We start from the raw sequence: 24,314 nt of genomic DNA on the forward strand, positions 1-24,314 counted from the left end.
TGATGTACAACGTAGTGTTTTATTGTATGGAGGGAAAGAGCAAGGCTGCTTAAGAGGAGCCGCTGGAAAGGCCACGCAAAGAGGCTTGGGTCCAATCCAGTCTCGGCTGACCTGCTGACCTTGGCTGTGCTGGCAAGGGCTGCCGGGGGCTGTAGTCCAGAACAGCCAGAGGGCACCAGGTTGGCAGAGGCTGGGCCAGTCTCTCCAGTGGAACAGAGACGGCTGGTGAACATGCCCAACCTCCTGCAGCTCCAGGAAGGCAAAGGCACATTGGGTGGATTTGGGAAGGCTTGGGCCATGGGGAGGTGATCCAAAGGGGGCTGGTAGGGGCATGGGCAGTGTGGGAGGCGTCACCCCAGCTGCCACCCTCGGGGCGGTCAATTCTGCCTTGAACGTGCAGGATCCGCGGCTGCCTCTCCCCGACTTCCGCTTCCGCGCTCTACTTCTTCCACTCGTTCTTGTCGTAGTCCCACTTGGAGGAGAAGCCGTCCACAGGGTTGATGCGCATGTCCAGCATGCGCTTGATTTGCTTGGCCTTCCACTCGTCGGTCAAGGTGTGCGGCTTCGGGGGGAACACTGTCAAGGCAACGGGGGAAGGCCGAGTGAGGAGGGCAACAGAAAGATCATAAGCAGGTCACAGGGAAGGTTCTCCCGCACTGGTTAGGAGACCCTTGATGCCTCCCAAATCCTGTTCCAGGGTGGTCTAGGGGTAGAAAGACAATAAGTAGTTTGTTTCTTTGAGGGGGGGTGACTGGAAGCTGTGGCCCTCCAGATATGGCTGGACTCCAACTCCCATCAGACCCAGCCAGCATGGTCAACAGTGAGAGATGATGGGACGTGTAGTCCAACAACATCTGGGGACCCACTGGTTGAGAACCGCTGGTCTATAGGTTCCCACCCCGGTGTATGGTTGCTACTCCATATGTAAGACCAAAAAGTGGACGGGGGCCCAAACACACAAACACACACCCTGCCTTGGGAACGCAGAATAGAGCACAGCAAAGTTCCTAGTTGGCTACAACCTGGACCACATCCCTGCTCAGATGTCAGTCCCAGAGAGTTCAAGGGATAAGGATGTGTAGGATGGAAGCTTTAATTGGTAAGTATCCTGTAAGTACCTCTAAAACCTGCAGCTTGTGGGTGCCATCTTAGCCTGTTTTAAGACAAATCCTCTTAAGACCCAGCCACACCTTAACAAAAAGCAAAGCCATTCCATCTGAGGTTTTTAAACAAGATGGCCATCTGTCAGGGATTCTTGCAGGGGGTGGACTAGATGGCTCGTGGAGTCCCTTCCGACTCTACAATTCTGTTAGTATTTGTGCTTTGCAGGACAAGTTTTCAGGTTTAATCAACTGGCTAATGGAGTGAAATGCATGTCTGCTAAGATTTCTTTCAACACAAACAGAGCGCTGCATCTGGATCAGGTCAAAGGCCCACCTAGTGCAGCAACATCTTTCGCAAAGCAGCTCAGGAGATGCCTATGGGAAGGACTCGAATATCACAGCCGCCTCCTCACTTCTGACTCCCAGCAAGAGGCCTGCATCTTCCAATAACGGAGGTGCATAGCCGTCATGGTTAGTAGCTCCTCCATGAATTTGTCTAATCCTCTTTCAAAGCCATCCAACTTGGCGGCCGTCACTATCAGAGTTTTAACTGTGCTGCGTGAAGTCTTTTTATCTGTCCTGCATAGAATCAGAATCCTAGAAGTATAGAATAGGAAGGAACCCCGGGATCATCTAGTCTGACCCCCTGCAATGCAGGAATATGCCGCTGTCGCATACGAGGATCAAACCTGTGACCTTGGCGCTATCAGACCACCTTCCAGCATTCAGCTCCGTGGAATGTCCCCGAGTTCTAGAGTTATGAGAGAGGGAGGAAAAAACCTTTCTCTGGGTGGCGCTGTGGGTTAAGCCACAGAGCCTAGGACTTGCCGATCAGAAGGTTGGTGGTTCAAATCCCCGCGACGGGGTGAGCTGTTGCTCGGCCCCTGCTCCTGCCAACCTAGCAGTTTGAAAGAACATCAAAGTGCAAGTAGATAAATAGGTACCGTTCCAGCGGGAAGGTAAACGGCATTTCCGTGCGCTGCTCTGGTTCGCCAGAAGCGGCTTAGTCATGCTGGCCACATGACCCGGAAGCTGTACGTCGGCTCCCTCGGCCAATAAAGCGAGATGAGCGCCGTCAGGGGTCACTTTACCTTTACCTATCATGAGCCCTTTCACCTGCCTTTTCTCTGAACTAAAAAGCAGGTTCCTTCCTGGGAACCACAGGAGGGAAGAGATGCTGTTGTGCCTACAAGAATCTGTTTGGCCACTGAGAACAGGATGCTGAACCAGGCGGGCCACTGGCCTGGTCTAATAGGCTCCTCTTACGTTCCTACAGGGGAACTGCTCCATCCATTCCCCTTCTCCAGCTCTGCAACATCCTTTTTTCTTTTTCTTTTTGCCTGCCCTGTGAGAATCTGTGGCAAGTGACTGGGCCACCCTTAGCTTTCTAGGTGCGCTTAAAAAAAATAAAATGCAATTCTGCATCCAAACAAACTGAATTCTGCCTGGGGTGAAGTCCTCTTCTGCAACCTCCAGCACAGCACGCAGAGTGAGAAAGTGGGTGCGCTAATTTCCTCGCCCTTTGCCGCTGGGCTGCGCACATAAACTGGGCCCCACCATCCCTGCGGGTTTTCTACGCACCAGGCGAGCCCCGTGAAGGGGAACAGCCCAGAGCTGCTGTTGCTGCAAAGGCAGGCAACAGAACTGGCCTTTCTCCTCCTTTCCGAGCCCGCCACCCCCCGCCATTCCACACCCCTCACTTGGCAGATGGGCTGTTATTGCAAATCCAGGAAAACAGCTCCATGGGCATCAGACCAGTGCGAGGAAAACAGCGGCCCCTTTGTTCCTCCCCACCCTGATTTCCAGGAGCGCAGGGCAGACATGGCCGGCTGTGGGTTGTTTACTCCCCAATGGTCCAGGAACATCAGCTGTGGGCAGAGAGGCCTGGCCTGGGGAATGGCTGGGGTGCGCAGCTAGGAGAAGCATGTGCTCCCTCTGCTGGAAAGCATCTTCCAGCAGCAGGAACGCTGCAGAAACCAAAAAGCTTTTTCAGGGCTGATTTAGGCAGGCCATTTCCCAGCCGTGGATGCAAGGCTTGAAGCAGACACCTTCCAAGTTGTTTGCTTTTGTGCCTGTGATGGCCTGGGATTCGGACTCGGATGCTGAACCTGAGGGATCCCAGCCTGCACAGGATTCCCCGCCTCCAGAACCAGCTGAGCCGGGGCTGGGGCATGAGCCTGAAGGGTCCTCACCTGTGCTGGATCCTCAGGTGCAGGCGTCAGCTGAGTCTGCTCTGGCTCCTGAGGTGATGGAGGACCCATTGCCTGCAGGTGCTCCACTCTCAGCCCCGTCAGGGGAAGAGGAGGTTGCCTCTGGGTCCGGTAACCCTCCAGCCTCCGGAGTTGCAGCGGCTCAGGGCAGAGAGGCGGAGGGAACCCGCAGGAGGTGCTCGCCTCCAGGCCAGGAGAGGCTAGTCACCAGAAGTTCGGGGCCGCCCTATGCCTCGGGGCAGATAAAAGCCGGCCAGCCCCAGTCCCAAGTTGCGGGAGCAACATTGTTGGTTGCTAGTTCCTGCCTGAACCCTGTCCTGCTTTCGTGCCTGAGCTCCCGACCTGCCCTGGCTCCCTGCTTGCAAGCCTGTTCCTGACTTCACCGGACTCCCTGCCCTGCACCCAGCTCCAGCTACTACGGACTGCCTCCATGTTGCACCTCTGACCCCGGACCGGACTTGGACCTCGCCTCTCGGGTAACCCACGGGACCAGCACAGTGCCTGACATGGGGGCAAAGCGATCTTCTAAATGCTCAGGCCTGTCGGAGTCAGTAGTGAAGCTGAACAATGGAAGAAGATTCCACAAGCGTCTGGTGGGCCACTGTGAGAAGAGGATGGTGGACTAGATGGGCCAATTGGCCTGATCCACCAGACCCTCTTCTTACGTTCTTAAGAAATCACAACTCCCCACATCCAGGCTACATTTATGGTAGGTTCGCTTCTGGTAAACTCCAGGCAAGCAGGAGAGCTCTGGTTGTCCCGTCTCTCAAAGGATTGTGCAGAGCTGGGAATGGTTCAGAAGAGGGCAGCTCGGATTATCCGTAGAAAGGAAAGCTTGAGGCTTTTTAATTTACGCATCCACCCACTCTCTGACACACTTAAGTCGGTGGAGGCTGAATGTTCAATAGAGCAGAATGAAGCCGTGGAGTCTTGCCTTGGCCAGATGCACTGCTCCACTTCAAGCTGCAAAGGTTGGAACCCTGTTTTTGAATGCTCCGTTATAAATGTAAAATAATAGTAATCTGCCTGTACTTGGAAATCCAGCACATCAAGACAGGTTCCAGTGATACGCTGGTTTTCTACTGGTTTTCTTTCCCTGGTGTGCTACATTTCTGCTTGGTTCAACACCCATGAGCGTTCAGATGTATTATCCTCCGCTAGCAATCTGAAGCGGCCCAGTCTAATTGACCCACCTAATTCTGACCTCATTCTGCTTCATGCGTAGATTTGGCCTAAGTGGGGAAATGGCATTTACAGAATCATGGGCAGTGTGAACCAGGAGCGAAGGCTGCCTGCCTCAAGACCTCTTTTCCCAAGCCATTATGTCTTAGCACAGCCTACGTCTGCAGCCGGGCAGTGGGAGCACAAGCCAGACTAAACGAAGGGGAAGCATTGAGGCAGCCTGGAGAAATCATCCATCAAGAATGGTAAAAAGAAGAAAGGGAGGGAAGGAAGGATTCAAGCAGCCAAATTGGCTGGATTTCCACCGATGCCTCACTTACCGAGACAGATAAATCCAGTCTGGTTCAGACACAAAGGAGGAAAGAGGTCCTGTACAAGGAATCTTTGCCTGGGAGGGGAATCTGGATAGGTGCTGCTCCAAGTGAGATGTCTACCTTGGGCTTCAATTTGGGGAGGGGCTGCGTAGCTCAGTGGTAAAGTTGATGTATTGCATGCCAGAGGCCCATGGTTCAATCGTTAGCATCTCCCGTGGGGAAAGCCCTCTAGGGTGGAGAATTGCTGCCAGGCAGAGTAGAATCCCAGAATCAAAGATGGTAGAGTTGGAAGGGACCCCACGTGTCATCTAGTCTAACTCCCTGCAATGCTGGAATCACAAGAATTATTGGCAGGCAGCCATCCAAACTCTTATTTAGAATCTCTTTAGATTATGGCCACTGGGCCCATCACCTCCTGGCAACTAGAAGGGGAAGAAATAGAGGCAGTGAGAGATTTTACCTTCTTGGGCTCCATGATCACTGCAGATGGTGACAGCAGCCACGAAATTAAAAGACGCCTGCTTCTCGGGAGAAAAGCAATGACAAACCTAGACAGCATCTTAAAAAGCAGAGACATCACCTTGCCAACAAAGGGCCGTATAGTTAAAGCTATAGATTTCCCAGTAGTGATGTATGGAAGTGAGAGCTGGACCGTAAAGAAGGCTGATGGCCGAAGAATTGATACTTTTGAATTCTGGTGCTGGAGGAGACAGTTGAGAGTCCCATGGACTGCAAGAAGATCAAACCTCTTCATTCTGAAGGAAATCAGCCCTGAGTGCTCACTGGAAGGACAGATCCTGAAGCTGAGGCTCCAAGACTTTGGCCACCTCATGAGAAGAGAAGACTCCCTGGAAAAGACCCTGATGTTGGGAAAGATGGAGGGCACAAGGAGAAGGGGATGACAGAAGACGAGATGGTTGGACAGTGTTCTCAAAGCTACCAGGATGAGTTTGACCAAGCTGCGGGAGGCAGTGGAAGACAGAAGTGCCTGGCGTGCTCTGGTCCAGGGGGTCACGAAGAGTCGGATATGACTAAACAACAACAACAAAGAGTCCAGCGCCTTCCGAGTTAGGCTATTTTTACACAGGAACACAACCAGCTAGCTTATACTGAGTCTGCCATTGTTCTACCTAGCTCAGTGCTGTCAACTCTGGCTGGCAGCAGCTCTGCAGCATTTCAGGCAGGGGCGTCCGCAGCCCTACCCAGAGATGTTGGGGGTTGAACCTGGGGCCTTTGTCATGCAAGGCGGATGCTCAAACTATGGTCCTTCCCTGTGAGAGAGGCTTCCAGCCCTCTTGGGTAGATGAGCCCATGATTTGCCTCAGCATATGGTGGCTTTGGAAACAAAAAACCCCCTAAATTCAAAGTACTTCCCCCAGCACAGGTGAGGCTCTGTGCTTTCAGCAGTTGTGCGTAGGAGCAAAATTCCACAGGTGAAGCCACCATCTGGCCCAGCAATGCGGCTGTTGGAGGAGGCAGCACCGGTTGTATTTCTGCCTGCCTTGGAAGACTCACAGATGCCCAGGAAAGGGTGGGAGCTCTGTAAACACCACTGGGATTCTCATCCACACCACAGCCACCCATCCTCCTCCTCCTTCTCCTCTTCCCACTTCCGTACCATGGACCCGTTGCCACCAGACAATGAATCCCGTGAAGCCGATGAAAAAGAAAATTCCTCCAAGGACCGTCTTCCACTCGCTGGAGGGCCTGTTCATCTCTGCATAGCTCTGGTGGAACTTGAGCCGGTACACTGCAAGGCAAGCACAGCAGGGTCAGGATCCACACCACCCACCTCCCCTGCTCAGGCTCTCTGTGCCTTCACTTGCCTGACCCTCCGGATGATTGGCAGGGGTGCCCTGGCTGTTCCCTGTCTCCCATGCAGGTGTGATGGGCAGGCAAAGATGGCAGCTCCAGGCAGGAGCGGAACAGAAAATTCAGACGTGCAGGGACGCCTTCGTGAACATCACAGCCATGCCCCCTTCTAAGATGATGCAACAATCCTATCATTATACAATACGGTGGTACCTTGGGTTACAAACCCCTCAGGTTATAAAACACTGCAGGTTACAAACTCCGCTAACCTGGAAGTGGTACCTCAGGTTACAAACTTTGTCCAAGGATAAGAACGGAAATCGTGTGCCGGCGGCAGCGGGAGGCCCCATTAGTGAAAGTGCACCTCAGGTTAAGAACGGTTTTGAGTTAAGAACAGACCTCCAGAACGAATTAAGTTTGTAACCCGAGGTACCACTGTAATAAGAATTAAGAGATGCGGTGCAACAATTGAATCAGATCTCTGAGGGATGCTTCCAGCTAGATCTGTTTTCTGCAAATGATTTGGAGTGCTCTAATATTTTGGAGCGCCTTAAGGTGTGTTTTCCCTGAAGGTACATTTATACATAACAGAACATGCCCTCCATTCTCTTGAAAATGAAGTGCTTTGTCTTTTCAGTGTTCCTAAACGCTTAGCTTTGGAGCAGGCAGAACAACAACTCCTTGGTGTCCTTCCTGCAAACCTTCTCCAGAGTAACCCCAGGAGCCCATCTTCAGTGGCCAACTCACCTCCTTTCCCTCTAATTGGCTCTGAGTAATATCTCAGGGTGAGAAAACTTATTCTCACTGGCTTAAAAGCTCTCCTTTCATGCTGATGAAAATTCTTCAGCACTTTAGAGCACATGCTCCCCAAATTTTCGTTCGCAATTTTTGCTCACTCGCACATTTTTGTGAGCAATTGCTCCAGATAAGATGCATTTTGTATGTTAACTTTCATTAATGCACTCACTTTCCCCCTTATGGATGCATTTTTATACATGTGGCATGGCTGGAGAATATAGTGGGCACCCATCTGTCCCGAGAGACAATGGAGTGTGCCTCCGAGGGTGAAGTCAAACCGCTGCATAAGCAGCGCTGGAGTGACCTCCCTGGGGTGTGGAGGTCCTGGGCTGCCCAGACCACAAGACCACCCCCTCTTGGCCTTGCTGAAGTGGTCCAAAGGAAAGCAGAACAATACCTTTGGAGAATTGCATTGCAAAATTCAGGTAAGTGTTGCATTGCAAAATTCAGGTAAGTGTTGCATTGCAAAATTCAGGTAAGTGTGAATTTCCACGGGTGGCCGTATCTCCCTTTATGGCAGAAAGTGTGATTCACCTTTAAATGGGAGTTAAATTACTCCCACATCCCCAAAGGCTGGCAACTTAGGGTGCAGCCTCTATCTTGTCTGTCTAGTGTGCCTTGACCCTACAGAGGCTGCCCACAAAACATCGTCCTGGCCCTGTGGGGATGCCCAAGTTCCTCCAGCCCAGCAGGTCATCCCTGGATAGGCCAGTCTGTTGCTACGTACGGGCCACTTTCTCCTCATTGCTCAGCTGCTTCCAGGATCCTTTCTCTTTCTCCTTGAGGGCCTTCTGGGAAGTGTCCAGCTCCTTGCAGAAGGGGATGTCTGGGAGCGGGTAGCTGCGCTTGTCGTAATACATAGGCACCGAGAGATCTTCTTGGGCTGCAACTAGGGAGAAAGAGGAACAGCAGAGAGGAACCTGAGCATGGCTAGGGCACATCCCCACACCAGCCATGAGGGTGGCCACTTATACATTCCCCACCCCTCCAAGCTAAAAAGTTGCCATTTTTGCATTAAAATTGCACACACTAATTACAGGGATGCGGGTGGCGCTGTGGTCTAAACCGCTGAGCCTCTTGGGCTTGCCGATCAGAAGGTCGGTGGTTCGAATCCCGGCGACAGAGTGAGCTCCCGTTGATCTGTCCCTGCTCCTGCCAACCTAGCAGTTTGAAAGCATGCCAGTGCAAGCAGATAAATAGGTACCATGGCAGCGGGAAGGTAAATGGCGTTTCTGTGCGCTCTGGTTTCTGTCACGGTGTCCCATTGCACCAGAAGCTGTTTAGTCCTGCTGGCCACATGACCCGGAAAGCTTTCTGTGGACAAACGCCGGCCTGAAAGCGAGATGAGTGCCACAACCCCATAGTCACCTTTGACTGGACTTAATCGTCCAGGGGTTCTTTATCTCTACCATTTTTTACACTAAATATATTGACACCACTGAATTTTAAAAAATATTAAAAATTTAAAATGTTTTTCATTTTATTTCACTTTTAATTTGTGCACTGCCTATCATTTAAATAGTACAATATGTCTCACCATAGAATCACAAAATTGTAGAGATGGATGGGTCCCAGAGATCATCTAGTCTAACCCCCTGCATTGCTGGAATCTCGGCTAATAGCAGGGGAGGCTGTGACCAGCTGACACATCAACCTGCCCAGTCAGCTGTCTGAGTGCTGCAAACTCTGGGTAGGCAACCCCTGCAAGAGCCCTGCAGGTCCCCCTTCTCAGGGGTCTTTTATCTTGAAACCGCAATCGTACTGGCAGGGCTTTCACATACATAGGGGAGAGCTTCAAACAACATACTTGCTTAGACAAGACAAGCCAGATATTTAGGAAGCTGAGGCAATTTTAATCTGTTTTAGTATTTTAACTTTTGTATGCTTTACAGTATGGTTGTCATTTTTTCTTGCATTATCTTTTTGTAAACTGCTTTCAGGGTTGTTGTTTTTTATAAAACCGATCGATCGGTGTATAAAGTTTATGAAACAAAATAAACAAAGAACCCAATTGATTTATATTGTGTTTTTACGGCTCCATTTCTTATGTATTTTTTATTGTACTGCATTTTTAATTCTATAGAACGCAAATTGCAATACAGCAGTGTGCAATATATATGTAAGAAATAAAAGAAGCAATAAAGATTACAACTGAAAAGCCTGCTGCGTCTAGCCTGGCACATTATGATTGCTACAATGGGCAGAAAAACCAAGACCCTCAGCCACTTTCAAGTGGTCTGTGGGAGCCTCTGAAATAGAGGACCTGTACTCTTGACCAGAAGATCAAACCTATCATTCTGAAGGAAATCAGCCCTGAGTGCTCACTGGAAGGACAGATCCTGAAGCTGAGGCTCCAATACTTTGGCCACCTCATGAGAAGAGAAGACACCCTGGAAAAGACCCTGATGTTGGGAAAGATGGAGAGCACAAGGAGAAGGGGATGACAGAGGACGAGATGGTTGGACAGTGTTCTCGAAGCTACAAACATCAGTCTGACCAAACTGCGAGATAAAAAAATCCTTCCAGTAGCACCTTTAAGACCAACTAAGTTAGTTCTTGGTATGAGCTTTCGTGTGCAAGCACACTTCTTCAGATACACAGTGTATCTGAAGAAGTGTGCTTGCACACGAAAGCTCATACCAAGAACTAACTTAGTTGGTCTTAAAGTTGCTACTGGAAGGATTTTTTTTATTTTGACTATGGCAGACCAACACGGCTACCTATCTGTAACTCAAACTGCGAGAGGCAGTGGAAGACAGGAGTGCCTGGCGTGCTCTGGTCCAGGGGTCACAAAGAGTCAGACACGACTAAACGACTAAACAACAACTATTGACCAGTGGCGGAGGAACTCTCTCCGGCACCCGGAGCGGGGTGAACCACCCAGTGATGCACGCGCAACGTCCATACAGACTGTGCATGTGCGTCATCCCGTATGGCGTGCGTACGCACAGTGACCGTATGGGCTGCCACTTGCACAGCAACCGTACGGGCTGTTGCACGAGCGGCATCCTCTACAACGTGCGCATATGCGGCATCCTGTATGGACTGCACATGTGTGGCATCCCGTACGGAGTGCGCATGCGTGGCAGCCCGTATGGTCACTGTGCAAGAAGCAGCCCATACGGATGCCGTGCAAGCGGTGCCCATACAGACTGCGTGCGCCCTTGGCCGCTCTACAGCTGGGGGGAGGCAGGGGGCATCTTGTCAACCCCCCCGAGTGGCACCCAGGGCAGCCCACCCCCTACGCCCTTCCTACGCCCCTGCTCTTGACACCCCTTCAAATTAGAGGTTTGTAAAGCAGGCAACACGGCCAAGCTAGGGACCACCAGCCCCTCTGCAGATGACTGTCTGAGGATTGAACTGGGTTTTATACAACTTTGAGCCACATGGAGAGAGAGAGAGAGAGAGAGAGAGAGAGAGAGAGAGAGAGAGAGGTGTTTTGCCCTTTTCCCTTGTGCAAAACCATCCCTCCAGATGTTTTGCACCATCATCTCCAAGGAGCACATGTCAAGGTAACCATTTTCTCTGATAAAATGAAACTCAGGGAGGCTTGTAGAAACCCAAGCAAGCCAAATATTACCATGAAATAAACGGCAGTAAAAACAGCATCGTAGACGTCATCAAAACACAATCCCTACGGCGACAGCAGGCTCAAAACAGGATTGCTTTTAAGCCTTATATTCTTTTGAGCCTGGAGTTAAACTGCTCAGAGGGGATTCTACATTCCCTGTAGGAGAATTCTGTCCATATCACAGGCCATCTGATGGGTGACGCTTAGCCTGTCTGTGGTGGAGATCAATCTATAGGGGAATAGCTCTGTGCTCAACTGCTCCTGCTCCTCATAAGGCTTGGTTGCCAAAACCCTCTTGGTTGCCCTCCTCTGCACACCTTCCAGCTTGTCAACCTCCTTCTTAGATTGTGATGCCCAGAACTGGACACAGTATTCCAGTATTCCAGACAGTGTGGTCTGACCAAGGTAGAATAGAGTAGGACTATTAAAAAAGGCTGCTTCTTGGGAGAAAAGCAATGGCAAACCTAGACAGCATCTTAAAAAGCAGAGACATCACCTTGCCAACAAAGGGCCGTCTAGTTAAAGCTATGGTTTTCCCAGTAGGGATGCATGGAAGTGAGAGCTGGACCATAAAGAAGGATAATCGCCGAAGAATTGATGCTTTTGAATTATGGTGCTGGAGAGACTCTTGAGAGTCCCATGGACTGCAAGAAGATCCAACCTATCCATTCTGAAGGAAATCAGCCCTGAGTGCTCACTGGAAGGACAGAACCTGAAGTTGAGGCTCCAAGACTTTGGCCCCCCTCATTAGAAGAGAAGACTCCCTGGAAAAGACCCTGAGCTGGGAAAGATGGAGGGCACAAGGAGAAGGGGATGACAGAGGACGAGATGGTGGGACAGTGTTCTCGAAGCTACCAGCATGAGTTTGACCAAACTGCGGGAGGCAGTGGAAGACAGGAGTGCTTGGCGTGCTCTGGTCCATGGGGTCACAAAGAGTCGGACACGACTAAACAACTAAACAACAAAATGAGTTCCCTTGATCTGAACACTAGACTTCTGTAGATGCAGCCTAGAATATCACTCACTTTATTTGCTGTTGCATCACGCTGTAGACTCATGTTAAGCTTTTGGTCTACTAAGATCTCTAGATCCTTTTCACCTGCACCGCTAAACCAGACGTCCCCCAGCCTCTATTTGTGCATCTGATTATTCCTGCAGAACCTTGCAATTCAAACTGCTGATAAGCCATTGTCGGATGACTAGTATTCTAGTGTATTTTTAACTCAACAAACATACCGCCTCGGCTTTGAAATCAGCATTTACTACTGCTGAGTAAATAAATATAACGAGAGCCAGAAGCTACATGTTCAGCCTTCCGCAATATGTAATGATTTTTTTCTGGGGGGGCCTCAGCAGAGATCCTTTTTATGGAAACAGGGGTGTCAAAAGCTCGTCCCTAATTTTGTTTGCAAAATGCTGGTGAGTTATATGTGCTGCTTGTGGGGAGGTTTTTTTTGGGGGGGGGGTTGATGGTGGGGTTGCTGCTGCATTTTCAGTGTTTTATCTGTTGTCTTTGCAGCTCTTCCAAATATATTATTACCAGTGTAGTTTGCTTCCTTAATTATACTGTGTCAATGCAATGTTACTGTTTTCGCCATTACGGCGATTAGCTCTCAAGTGCAAGTTGTAAGGAGGGAAGATCTCTTGAGGCTGACTCCCTCTTTTCCACCTCCTTTTTTGGGTTCAACAAGCTGCAAAGGTTTTGTAACTGGGTCACACTGGGACGCTTAATGCAGTCTCCATAGAATTGTAGAGTTGCAAGAGACCTCTAAGGGTCATCTAGTCCAACCCCGCTGCAATGCAGGGATCTCAGCTGAAGCATCCATGGAAGATGACCATCCAATCTCTGCTTAAAAACCTCCAACGAAAAGGCCCGTTGTCATGTTGCCACCCTCTGGACCTCTCATGGAGAAGGCACACAAAGAAGGGCCTCCAATGATCATCCGGGTAGTTTAGAATAATAGAATAATAGATAGTAATAATAATAATTTATTATTTATACCCCGCCCATCTGGCTGGGTTTCCCTAGCCACTCCGGGCGGCTTCCAACAGAATATTAAAATACAATAACTTATTAAACATTAAAAGCTTCCCTAAACAGGGCTGCCGGAAGGGTGTTCCACAGGGCGGGTGCCACCACTGAGAAGGCCCTCTGCCTGGTTCCCTGTAACTTGGCTTCTCACAGCGAGGGAACCGCCAGAAGGCCCTTGGAGCTGGACCTCAGTGTCCGGGCAGAACGATGGGGCATAACGATGGTAAGATTTGGACAGGTCCCTGGGGATCCAGCCCCCTCATCCAACCCTGTGCAACGCACGAATATGCAGCTGTCTCCAATGGGGATCGAAAGGGACATCGTTTTGTGGTTTCCCTCAGCAGCCAAAATGTCCCGGGTCGGCCCTGGGTAGGATCCGCATTCCAGACAGAGCAATGGGAGCTCACTCCATCGCGGGGATTCGAACCGCCAACCTTCTGATCGGCAAGCCCAAGAGGCTCAGTGGTTTAGACCACAGCGCCACTCGCATCCCTACTAACAACACTGAGGGCTGGGCAACACACATAAGGTAAAGGGACCCCTGACCATACCTACCCCTGCTAGGTTGGCAGGAGCAGGGACTGAGCAACGGGAGCTCACCCCATCGTGGGGATTCGAACCGCCGACCTATTTGCACCTCGACATGCTTTCGAACTGATATGTTGGCAGGAGCAAGGACCGAGCAATGGGAGCTCACCCCGTCACGGGGATTCGAACCGCCGACCTTCTGATCGGCAAGTCCTAGGCTCTGTGGTTTAACCCACAGCGCCACCCGCGTCCTTACCTGCACCTTAAAAAGTAGGCCACATCTTCCTCATACATCTAAAGCAACACAACGCCACTTTCAACAGTCCTGGCTTCCCCCAAGGAATCGTGGGAACTGAAGTTTGTTCTGGGTGCTGAGAGCCGTTAGAGAACTCAAGCCATGCCCCCCCTTTAGAAGGGGACCACTCGCCCCAAAGGACAACGGGAGCAAGAGATGATGGCAGAAGCATCACTTACCATGTCCGCCATGCCCATGGGCTGCTCGGACACCAGCAGCAGCCAGGACCCTTCTTCCGGTCAGGATGCCCACCCGCAAGGACGGCAGCGACAGCATCTGCAAGGCCAAGGGATTTTATTACAGTAAAAAAAAGTATAAGAAACCGAAGTAAAGGGGGGAGGGGAGTCGAAATACGATGTGGAAGGATTCAAATTTATGTTTTGTGTTCATTGTAAAATGAAAAGCATAAATAATTTTTAATAAGAATAATAATACATTTTATTTATACCCCACCCTCCCCAGCCAAGACCGGGCTGAGGACGGCTAACACCAGGTATAGAAACAATTGACTGAAATACAACTTAAAAACAAGATTAAAATGCAACATTAAAATGCAGCCTCATTTCAGTAGGAACTCAAATCAAAAACTTTTTTGGGGATGAAAACGTCAAGTCTTCACCAGGGCCTTTTTTAAAAAAGGAATTTATTGCTTATTGATTTATCATATTTTTATCCCACCCTTTTCTCACTCAGGGTGGTGTACATAAGTCAGTGACCAGAGCAATAATCACAGAATCACACAATTTTAGGGTTGGAAGGGAACACCAGGGGTCATCTAGTCCAACCCCCAAGCAATGCATCCAGCTGAGATTGCAGCGGGTTGGACTAGATGGCCCTTGGGTCCCTTCCAACTCTATGATTCTATAATTCTATGATTTTTTTACATTCTTATCCCACCTTTTCCTCCAAGGAGCTCCAGATGGTGCACGTGGTGCTCCCTTTCCCATTTTATGTTCACGACAACCCTGTGAGGTAGTTTAGGCTGAGAGAGACACACACACGCACGCACCCCCGTGCACATTAAATCTATGTTCTGAAGAAATATCTGGAGGGTTTTGGGCAGAGGGAGGGCGGTTGTCCCGGCTGGAACCGTGAGGGGCCTGAGAAGCTACTCGGCGAATATCTTTCAGGCGCTGGCAGGGCAGAGATATTATTGCAAAGGCTCCAGGGGCAAAGAACCAAGCATCTGATAAGAAGAGATGGATGGAGAAGAGAAGATATATGGGGGCTGTGAAGGCCCTGATGTTATGTATGTGAAATTGATATCCTCGGATGGCCATGAGTTCATAGTTAAAAGAGAGCCTGCACTCACATCGGGAACAATAAAAGCTATGTTGAATGGTTCAGGACAATTTGCAGAAAATTAAACAAATGAAGTGAATTTCAGAGAGATTCCTTCCCACGTCCTATCCAAAGTATGCATGTATTTCACCTATAAGGTTCGCTACACTAACAGCCCTACAGAGATCCCTGAATTTCCAATTGCACCTGAAATTGCACTGGAACTGCTGATGGCCGCAAACATCTTAGATTGTTAAAGTGAATTATAATAAAAATGTAAACCTTTTTTCCTCCCAATATTTAATGCATGTAGTTCAGGTAGTAACTTTTTCATATGGCAATATTCTGTATGTTTGGTTAAGACGTGTAATGGTCACTGCAGAAGCTATTGCTCACAGTGATTTTGCATAGGAATCATTCATGCTCTGATTTTGTTTGGCTGCTTACATAAGTAACAGACTTCTTACCAACTGACAAATAAACATGCTAATTTCGTGGGGGGAAGAAAAGAAGAAGAAGAAGAAGAAATATGTGGAAAGGACTGGTAACCGTGTCGTCTGGATACGGTTCACACTCCAAAACTTTTCAAAGCAAGGACAAGACAGCAAAGCTGAACCTCCATATTCAGGAGGTCTCTACCGCTGGTGACCGGATGCTGGGAATAAATAGCAAGAGAGTAGAAGCCTTTTGCTCCGCTTGTGAGCTTTCTGGCCGCGTCTGGGCTCGGAATGTGGGGCAAGGTGGACTTTCCGGGAATTGCACTTTTTACGTTCCAAAGTCCAGCGCTTTGTGACACAGGACCCGGGGGCCCAGAGACATGTGTGGGAAGTCGGCCAAGCGGAGCACTCGTGCGGGGTGCGCATCACGCCCTGGACAGAGGGACACCCTTCCGACACCCTCCAAGATCCACCACATGGCAGAAGAAGAAGCTGCTTTCTTAGGGGCCGAGTAGAAAGAGGGTTGTTGTGAATAGAAGGATATAAGAAAGAGGCTCTTTTGGATTAGCCCAATAGCCCATCTTGGCTAGTATCTTGTTCTCAAAGGGTCCTGTTATGGGAAACCTGCAAGCAGGATCCAGGCACAAGAACATTTCTCCCTTGCTGCAGTTTCTTTCTCTTTTTTGTATATAATTTGTTTATTAAATTTTCTGTTTCACAATTTAAAGTACTCATTTTTACATCCTTAATATATCAATGACTTCCCTTTCTCTCTTTCCACGGTTCATTTTACATATCATAAGTCCCTGCATATTTTACAGAAACTATACCATTCAGTATTCCATTATTGCATCCATCATAACTTATATATCTTAATACTACCAGTGTTTTCAGTTGCACACAGTTATTTCCCATATATTCAATAAACGTTTTCCAATCTTCTCTAAACGTATGTTCTTCTTGTTCTCTTATTCTATATGTTAAGTCTGCAAGCTGCACATATTCTGTCAGCTTAAGTTGCCACTCGTCATTGGCTGGGACCTCGCTCGTTTTCCATTTTGGGGCTAACAAACCACAGGCTGCAGTAGTGATGATGATGGTGATGGTGATGGTGATGATCATATAATATTTATTATTTATTATTTATACCCTGCACATATGAGTGGCATACATCATAACCTTTTTTGATGCCTGGGAATTTCAGTCTGAATTATCCCCAACAAAACGGACTCTTGAGTTTATTTGGAAAGTAGTTTTACACATTTTTTTTCCAATTCATTATGGATCATTTCCCAATACTCTCTTACCCTTTTACAAGTCCACCCCATATGAAAAAGCGTTCTCTCAACCTCTTTGCATCTCCAGCACTTACCATATTTTTTGCTCCATAAGACACAATGTTTTCCTCCTAAAAACGGGCCACATGTTCTCCTGCAATGATTTTGCAAAGTTTTTTGCAGATAAAATCGCTCAGATTCGGGAAGAGGTAGACGCCACCGTGGGAGCAGGGCCAGGGCGGGAGAGTGCTAGAGTCCTGTCTAGTCAAATTGAGTGGGATCAATTCCAATCTGTTACCTCCGAGGATGTGGACAGGCTGCTTGGACGAGTGAAACCAACCACCTGTCTCCTTGATCCTTGCCCATCCTGGCTTATAAAAGCTAGCCGGGAAGGGCTGGGTGATGGGCTTCGTGGGGTGGTGAATGCTTCCCTCCATGAGGGAGCCTTCCCAGACCCACTGAAAGAGGCGGTTATTAAACCGCTTCTTAAAAAACCATCTTTAGATGCGGCCACGATGGCCAACTATCGCCCAGTCTCAAATCTTCCATTCTTGGGCAAGGTGATTGAGCGAGTGGTTGCTGAACAACTCCAGGCACGCCTGGAAGAAGCAGACCATTTGGATCCCTTCCAGTTGGGATTCAGGCCTCATCACGGGACTGAAACTGCCTTGGTCGCACTGGTTGATGATCTCTGGCGGATTAGGGACAAAGGTGAGAGCTGTTTCTGAGTTCTGCTGGATCTCTCAGCGGCGTTTGATACCTTCGACCATAACATCCTTCTGGACCGTCTTGAGGGGCTGGGAGCTGGGGGCACTGTCATAAAGTGGTTCCGCTCCTTCCTCCTGGGCCCTGTTCAGAAAGTGGTGGTGGGGGATGAGTGTTCAGACCCCTGGGCTCTCACTTGTGGGGTGCCTCAGGGTTCTGTCCTCTCCCCCATGCTTTTCAACATCTACATGCAGCCGCTGGGAGAGATCATCAGGGGGTTTGGGCTGGGTGTTCATCAGTATGCAGATGATACCCAGCTCTACCTCTCTTTCAAATCAGAACCAGTGAAGGCGGTGAAGGTCCTGTGTGAGTGTCTGGAGGCGGTTGGAGGTTGGATGGCGGCTAACAGATTGAGGTTGAATCCTGACAAGACAGAAGTACTGTTCTTGGGGGACAGGAGGCGGGCAGGTGTGGAGGATTCCCTGGTCCTGAATGGGGTAACTGTGCCCCTGAAGGACCAGGTGCGCAGCCTGGGAGTCATTTTGGACTCACAGCTGTCCATGGAGGCACAGGTTAAATCCGTGTCCAGGGCAGCTGTGTACCAGCTGCATCTGGGACGCAGGATGAGACCCTATCTGCCTGCGGACTGCCTCGCCAGAGTGGTGCATGCTCTGGTTATCTCCCGCTCGGACTACTGCAATGCGCTCTACGTGGGGCTACCTTTGAAGGTGACCCAGAAACTACAACTAATCCAGAACGCAGCAGCCAGACTGGTTACTGGGAGCGGCCGCCGAGACCATATAACACCGGTCTTGAAAGACCTACATTGGCTCCCAGTACGTTTCCGAGCACAATTCAAAGTGTTGGTGCTGACCTTTAAAGCCCTAAACGGCCTCGGTCCAGTATACCTGAAGGAGCGTCTCCACCCCCATCGTTCTACCCAGACACTGAGGTCCAGCTCCGAGGGCCTTCTGGCGGTTGCCTCACTGAGAGAAGCCAAGTTACAGGGAACCAGGCAGAGGGCCTTCTCGGTAGTGGCGCCCTCCCTGTTGAACGCCCTCCCACCAGATGTCAAAAAGAACAACAACTACCAGACTTTTAGAAGACATCTGAAGGCAGCCCTGTTTAGGGAAGCTTTTAATGTTTGATGTATCACAGTATTTTAATATTCTTTTGGAAGCCGCCCAGAGTGGCTGGGGAAACCCAGCCAGATGGGTGGGGTATAAATAATAAATTATTATTATTATTATTATTATTATTATTATTATTACTCCTCTAAAAACTAGGTGCGTCTTATGGTCAAATGCGTCTTATGGAGTGAAAAATATGGTGCAGTCATACCTCGGGGTGAATGCGCTTTGGGTTGAGCGCATTCAAGTTGCGCTCCACGGCAACCCGGAAGTAACGGAGCACATTACTTCTGGTTTTCGCCACTTGCGCATGCGCAGACGCTCAAAATGATGTCACGCGCATGCGCAGAAGCGGCGAAAACCGACTCGTGCATGCGCAGGCGTGCCATTGCTAGTTACGTTTGCTTCTAGATGCGAACGGGGCTCCAGAGTGGATCCCATTCGTATCTAGAGGTACCACTGTATATGCAGTTTCCAGCAACTGGTATTCAGAAGTACTGCTGCCTCCAACTGTGGAGCAGAGCAGAGCTGTCATGGCTGGTAGCCTTCGATAGCCCTCTCCTCCTCCATGCATGAATTTTCTAATATTTAAAAGCCTCATTCGATCAGGGGACCTTAACCTATCCAGGGCTATGTGCACACCAAACCTTCAAAGCACATTTAAAGCACATTGCCACTCCATCATCATCATCATCATCATCACAATCAATTGTTATTAATATTTATTAAATTTCTTTGTTGCTTTTTTGCCACGGCAGCTCCAAGCGACTTACAATTTCTCATGCGTACATTAAAACCAGCCTCAAAAAATCTAAATGGCAAAATCTTTTCTGTTTTTCTAAACAACATTAAGGGCTGTCTTTAGCATATGTGCCGCTGGGGTGCAAAGAACCACCCAGCGCCCCCAAATTTAGTTAATTTTGCATGCATGGCACCGTTGAGAATGACAAGTGCCACCGTTGTGAATGACAAACACCGGCACATCTTTGGTAAATGAGCGCACAAAGTCAAAAGTCCTTTAGTGAAACAGTAGGTATACATTTCGGTAATACCTACGTATTTTGTTTTTCTAGCTTGATCAAAATTATTTATTATTTCATAACAGGTAGATAGTTAAGAGCTTAGGAGGCTTCAGCGGCGGATGCCAGGCGCCCCCCAGAATTCAGCACCCAGGTGCCCTGCACCCCTTGCACCCTCGGGTAAAGATGGCCCTGATAACATTAAAACATCCCAAGCCAATCCAAAGACAAAAAAGGGTTCCTTTTGCCTGGTGCCTAAAGATATGTAATGACGGCGCCAGGTGAGCCTTTCTGGAGAGAGCATTCCACAAGCGGGGAGCCACCACTGAAAGGGCCCCGTTCTCGTGTAGCCCAACCTCTGGACGTCCTAAGAATCCTTGGAACTATAGTTCACCCCTTAAAGGTAAAGGGACCCCTGACCGTTAGGTCCAGTCGTGGCCGACTCTGGGTTGCGGCGCTCATCTCGCTTTACTGGCTGAGGGAGCCGGCGTGCAGCTTCTGGGTCATGTGGCCAGCATGACTAAGCCGCTTCTGGTGAACCAGAGCAGCGCATGGAAACGCCGTTTACCTTCCCGCCGGAGCGGTACCTATTTATCTACTTGCACTTTGATGTGCTTTCGAACTGCTAGGTGGGCAGGAGCAGGGACCGAGCAGCGAGAGCTCACCCCGTCGTGGGGGTTCGAACCGCCGACCTTCTGATTGGCAAGCCCTAGGCTCTGTGGTTTAACCCACAGCGCACCCCTTACAGAGCTCCAGTTCCCAGCCTCTTTTACAAACTAAAGTTCCCAGGGGGGGAAGTCACATGCTTTAAATGCACTGTGTGTGTGCAGCCCTGGATAGGTCAAGAATCTCTAATCCTGCAAGTCACACCACAGCCCTCTTTCCACCCAGCTTCTGTCGCCGCCTGGAGGGTGTCAGCTGCCCGAGATACAAGCCCTGTCTCCGAAATCAGACCGGCAGTGGGTGGGTGGAAGGGAGAGAGGGTGGCAGAATAAATGGTCCACCCAATGGCAGCTTCCTCGGTGCCAGAGGCCTAGAGATCTGGCTATCCTAAACACCTGAAGCCGCCTTTCTCTGGCCACACCTGCAGTAGCTCGGCCAGCAGGAGTGAAAGTGGCCTGGCACACACACGCCGGCCCTCCAGCATCCCAGCAGCCCCTGGTCCTGGCCGGCAGCCACCAGAGAAGGTGGCCGCTGAGGAGGACCCGTCCTGTCTGACCTCTAGACACGGAGAAAGGCACTCGAGGCAGAGAGAGGGTTCAGGGTGGCCCTGGCACTGGGCAACAGATACCCCAAATCTCTTGCTGGGCACTGTGGAGGAGGCTTTCTTCTGCTCTGGAGGATTCCAGACAGTTTTTAAAGCAGGGATAGGATCCATCTGTTTGACATTTTGGGGATCCAAGCGGAAACTCGTGGGGGGCACGAGAAGGAGAGTTGCCCTGGCATTGCTGGAGGAGGAGAATGGAAGCCAAGCTTTGCCTTGTAACGCCAAACTCTTACAAAGTTACTTTGTTCCCGGAGAAATTCTGGCCTCCTCCATTCACGGCCTGGAGGAGAGCAAAGAAAGTTTCCAAGGCGAAAGGAAACAAGAGACGCAGAAGGGAAAATGCGTCGAGGGAGCGCAGTGCCCAAACCTTGGGCCCGGCGGGCAGAAATCTGGGGCAGAGGAGGCATTGAGGGGGCAAATCTGCCTCCCCAGAGTCGGATGGCAAGCGGACTTTCCCGTTATGTGCCGGGGAGCCGAGCAGGAAGGCAGTTCTCCCAGCCTGGTGGTTCAGAGGTGCCAGCACCTACCTAGCCTAGCCAGGCCGTTGTGCCCCTGGTAGAGCTTGGAGGAGGGCGAGCGGGAGGGTACTCACCGTGGGACAAGCAAGGAGCTGGAGCGGACGAGGTGGGAAATGGAGGCAACAGGCTTTCTCCAAGTGCAACTGCCGGGAGGCTGGCAAGCAGCCAAGGCACAAAACAGCTGCCAAAGACTCTTATTATAGAACAGACCCCGGCGCAGGCAGGCAGGCAGATGGAGGGATGTACCAGGCCACTGGCTGGCCGGCCCCTTCCCCTCTGCAGCCCCCTGGCTCCAGGAGAGGAGGAGGACAACAGGGGGGCTCCTCATCTGCAGACACTCCCCCCCAGTATAGAGAATTTGCAAGGGCGGCCGGTTAGGAGGAGCAAGGAGAGCAGAAAGCAGGACTTGGACAGAGGCCAGAGGCCGGCCAGTCACCCCCCACCCCTTCCTGTACACAAACACGGCTGCACACTCCAAGCTAAGAGTCCTTGCAGCATTTGGAGAAGGAGGGGGAGAGCTGGAGAGAGGGTTTTTCCCCAGGCTCCATTTCCAAGAGCTACACTCCCCCTGCTGCTGCCTTGGGACGAGGCATCGTCACCGTTTTTTAACTGCATCGTGAAATTAAAAAATTAAGGTCTTCTATAAAAGATAAATGTTCATAACTGCATATATAAACCACATGTCTGAAACCCCACAGGAAAACAGCCCTGAAACCATTTTGACTTCCAAACTGACCAAATGATTTCTCTGCAAGGTCAAGGAAAATGGAAAAGCCTCCCCATTGTCTTTTCCTTCACAAATCCTGTCTTAAGGGTATGTCTGTGTATGAATAGGGTGAGCCTGTGACCTGGCTCAGGAACTAAGTATTTGTCATTACAAGAGACTGGCCAGGCTCCTCAGGGTATCCAATTAAGTGAGCATTAACAGGTAACCTGTCAGACAGGAGATAAACAACCCACTCAGATTTCTGCTGTAGACCGCCTTTTCTGTGATGTAGGTATGATGTTTGTGGAGGGTGGTCTTGGGTTACACCCCTTCTGTGATGTATGTATGATGTATGGAGGGGTGGTCTTGAGCTCCAGGGTGGGCAATTTAAAATGTCTATATAAGTGTGGGCACACCTTTGTTCTGGGTCCTCCTCCTTCTCCTGCATAAGAGGGGAGTATCGTGTTGCAACAGTCAATAAAGATCAGGCTTACTAGCTGCTTTGCTTCTCAATATTCTCTGGCTGACCTCTGTTATTTTCTCCGACCGATGGAGAACCTGCAAAGGACTCTATAAGGGCTCTTGTGTCCCCCATAAGTGAATAAGGGCAGATTTTTGTTTATTACGATCAAATCAATAATTGTTCCAATGGCTTTATTTATTTGAGACTATCAGAAGAAGCAGGCTGCTGCATCACACCTGCTTTCATTTGTCATTATGATTTGTGTGATTTGTACACCAGTGTGGTGTAGTGGTTAAGAGCGGTAGTCTCGTAATCTGGGGAACCGGGTTCACGTCTCCGCTCCTCCACATGCAGCTGCTGGGTGACCTTGGGCTAGTCACACTTCTTTGAAGTCTCTCAGCCCCACTCACCTCACAAAGTGTTTGTTGTGGGGAAGGAAGGGAAAGGAGAATGTTAGCCGCTTTGAGACTCCTTAAAGGGCGTGAAAGGCGGGATATCAAATCCAAACTACTACTACTACTACTACTACTACTACTACTACTACTACTATTCTTCTTCTTCTTCTTCTTCTTCTTCTTCTTCTTCTTCTTCTTCTTCTTCTTCTTCTTCTTCTTCTTCTTCTTCTGTTTTCATGTTGTAAGCTGCCCTGTGATCCTCGGATGAAGGGCAGTATAAAAAATTCAATAAAATAAATAGATAAATGAACAAGTCACTGGGTGACCCCACTGGGTTTTAGTATTGTGGCAGAGGGAGTATCAACAAGAACAACAACTCAGCAGTGATGGAGCCAGATGGAGCCAGATGGGGCCACCACCAAGAAAGCCTTGTTCCCAGTTCCTGGTTCGATTCCTGGCAAGTCCAGGTAGAGCTGGAAAAGAAGAACTCTTTTTGTCCGGCTTTTTCTCAACCTTGCGTCCCCAGACATTGTTGAACTACAAATCCCATCATCCCTGACTACTGGTCCTGCTAGCTAGGGGTGATGGGAGTTGGTAGTCTAACAACATCTGGTGACCAAAGATTGAGAACGGCTGGACTGGAAGGTAAACAAACGAAGGGATTCAGGAAATGGGAAGGGGGAAATGTTCAAGTCAAGCATTTAGCCCATTGGGACTGGTAGGACGGAAAGCAAGGAGGTCAACAGCAGGTGGCGCCAGGGGCAATGACAGGCAGGTCCAACTAATTCTGGTCCTTCTCCCTGCTGAGTCTTACAAGGGCAACACAGAGATGGAGGAGGAAGAATATGATGGGCAGTGCCACCCCTGGGACTGGTGGTTGTAAGTGAGAAGGCAGGCTGGCGATCGCTGCTGAATGACAGATTTGAGCCTGTTGGGTTACTGCCCCATTTGCCCAAAGAGAGCAAATGTAGTTTGCCCCTCACAGTTCCTAGCAGCCCTTAACAAACTCCAGTGCCCCTAATTCTTTGAATTCTGCATCCTATGTGCTTTAAAGGTACAGGAGCTTCCAGATGGCCTGTTTACTGAGAATTCATCTGGATTTGTTTTTCAGGGGGATTACACAGGATTGGCGATTTAATATGCCTTCGCTTGGATTTTTTTGCAGGGAGATGACGTAGCGGTGGTCTAATGACCATCCACTTGGAATTGTTTGTGGGGAGGCTAGACAGCGGTGCATCAAAACCAGCACTGCCACACATTTTCCAGCTAAT

The 24,314-nt window shown here is 49.7% G+C and overlaps 1 protein-coding gene and 1 pseudogene across 2 annotated transcripts; one reads left to right on the forward strand and one right to left on the reverse strand.

Moving 5' to 3' along the window:
- COX4I2 (cytochrome c oxidase subunit 4I2) lies at positions 1 to 21,737 on the reverse strand. Its single transcript, XM_081011660.1, has 5 exons — positions 21,554 to 21,737; positions 14,025 to 14,121; positions 8,147 to 8,308; positions 6,428 to 6,559; positions 1 to 576 (listed from the first exon to the last, which is right to left on the reverse strand). The coding sequence occupies exons 2-5, from the start codon at positions 14,119 to 14,121 to the stop codon at positions 440 to 442; spliced, it is 528 nt and encodes a 175-aa protein (XP_080867786.1). The 5' UTR covers positions 21,554 to 21,737; the 3' UTR covers positions 1 to 439.
- Positions 14,901 to 15,452, forward strand: LOC308480228 (elongin-C pseudogene; annotated as a pseudogene). Its single transcript has one exon. The product of its transcript is annotated as an elongin-C pseudogene (transcript).
- Positions 21,738 to 24,314: the final 2,577 nt, after the last annotated feature.

The sequence above is a fragment of the Podarcis pityusensis genome (genome assembly GCF_964106645.2).
Source record: "Podarcis pityusensis genome assembly, chromosome: 6".
NCBI lineage: Eukaryota > Metazoa > Chordata > Lepidosauria > Squamata > Lacertidae > Podarcis > Podarcis pityusensis.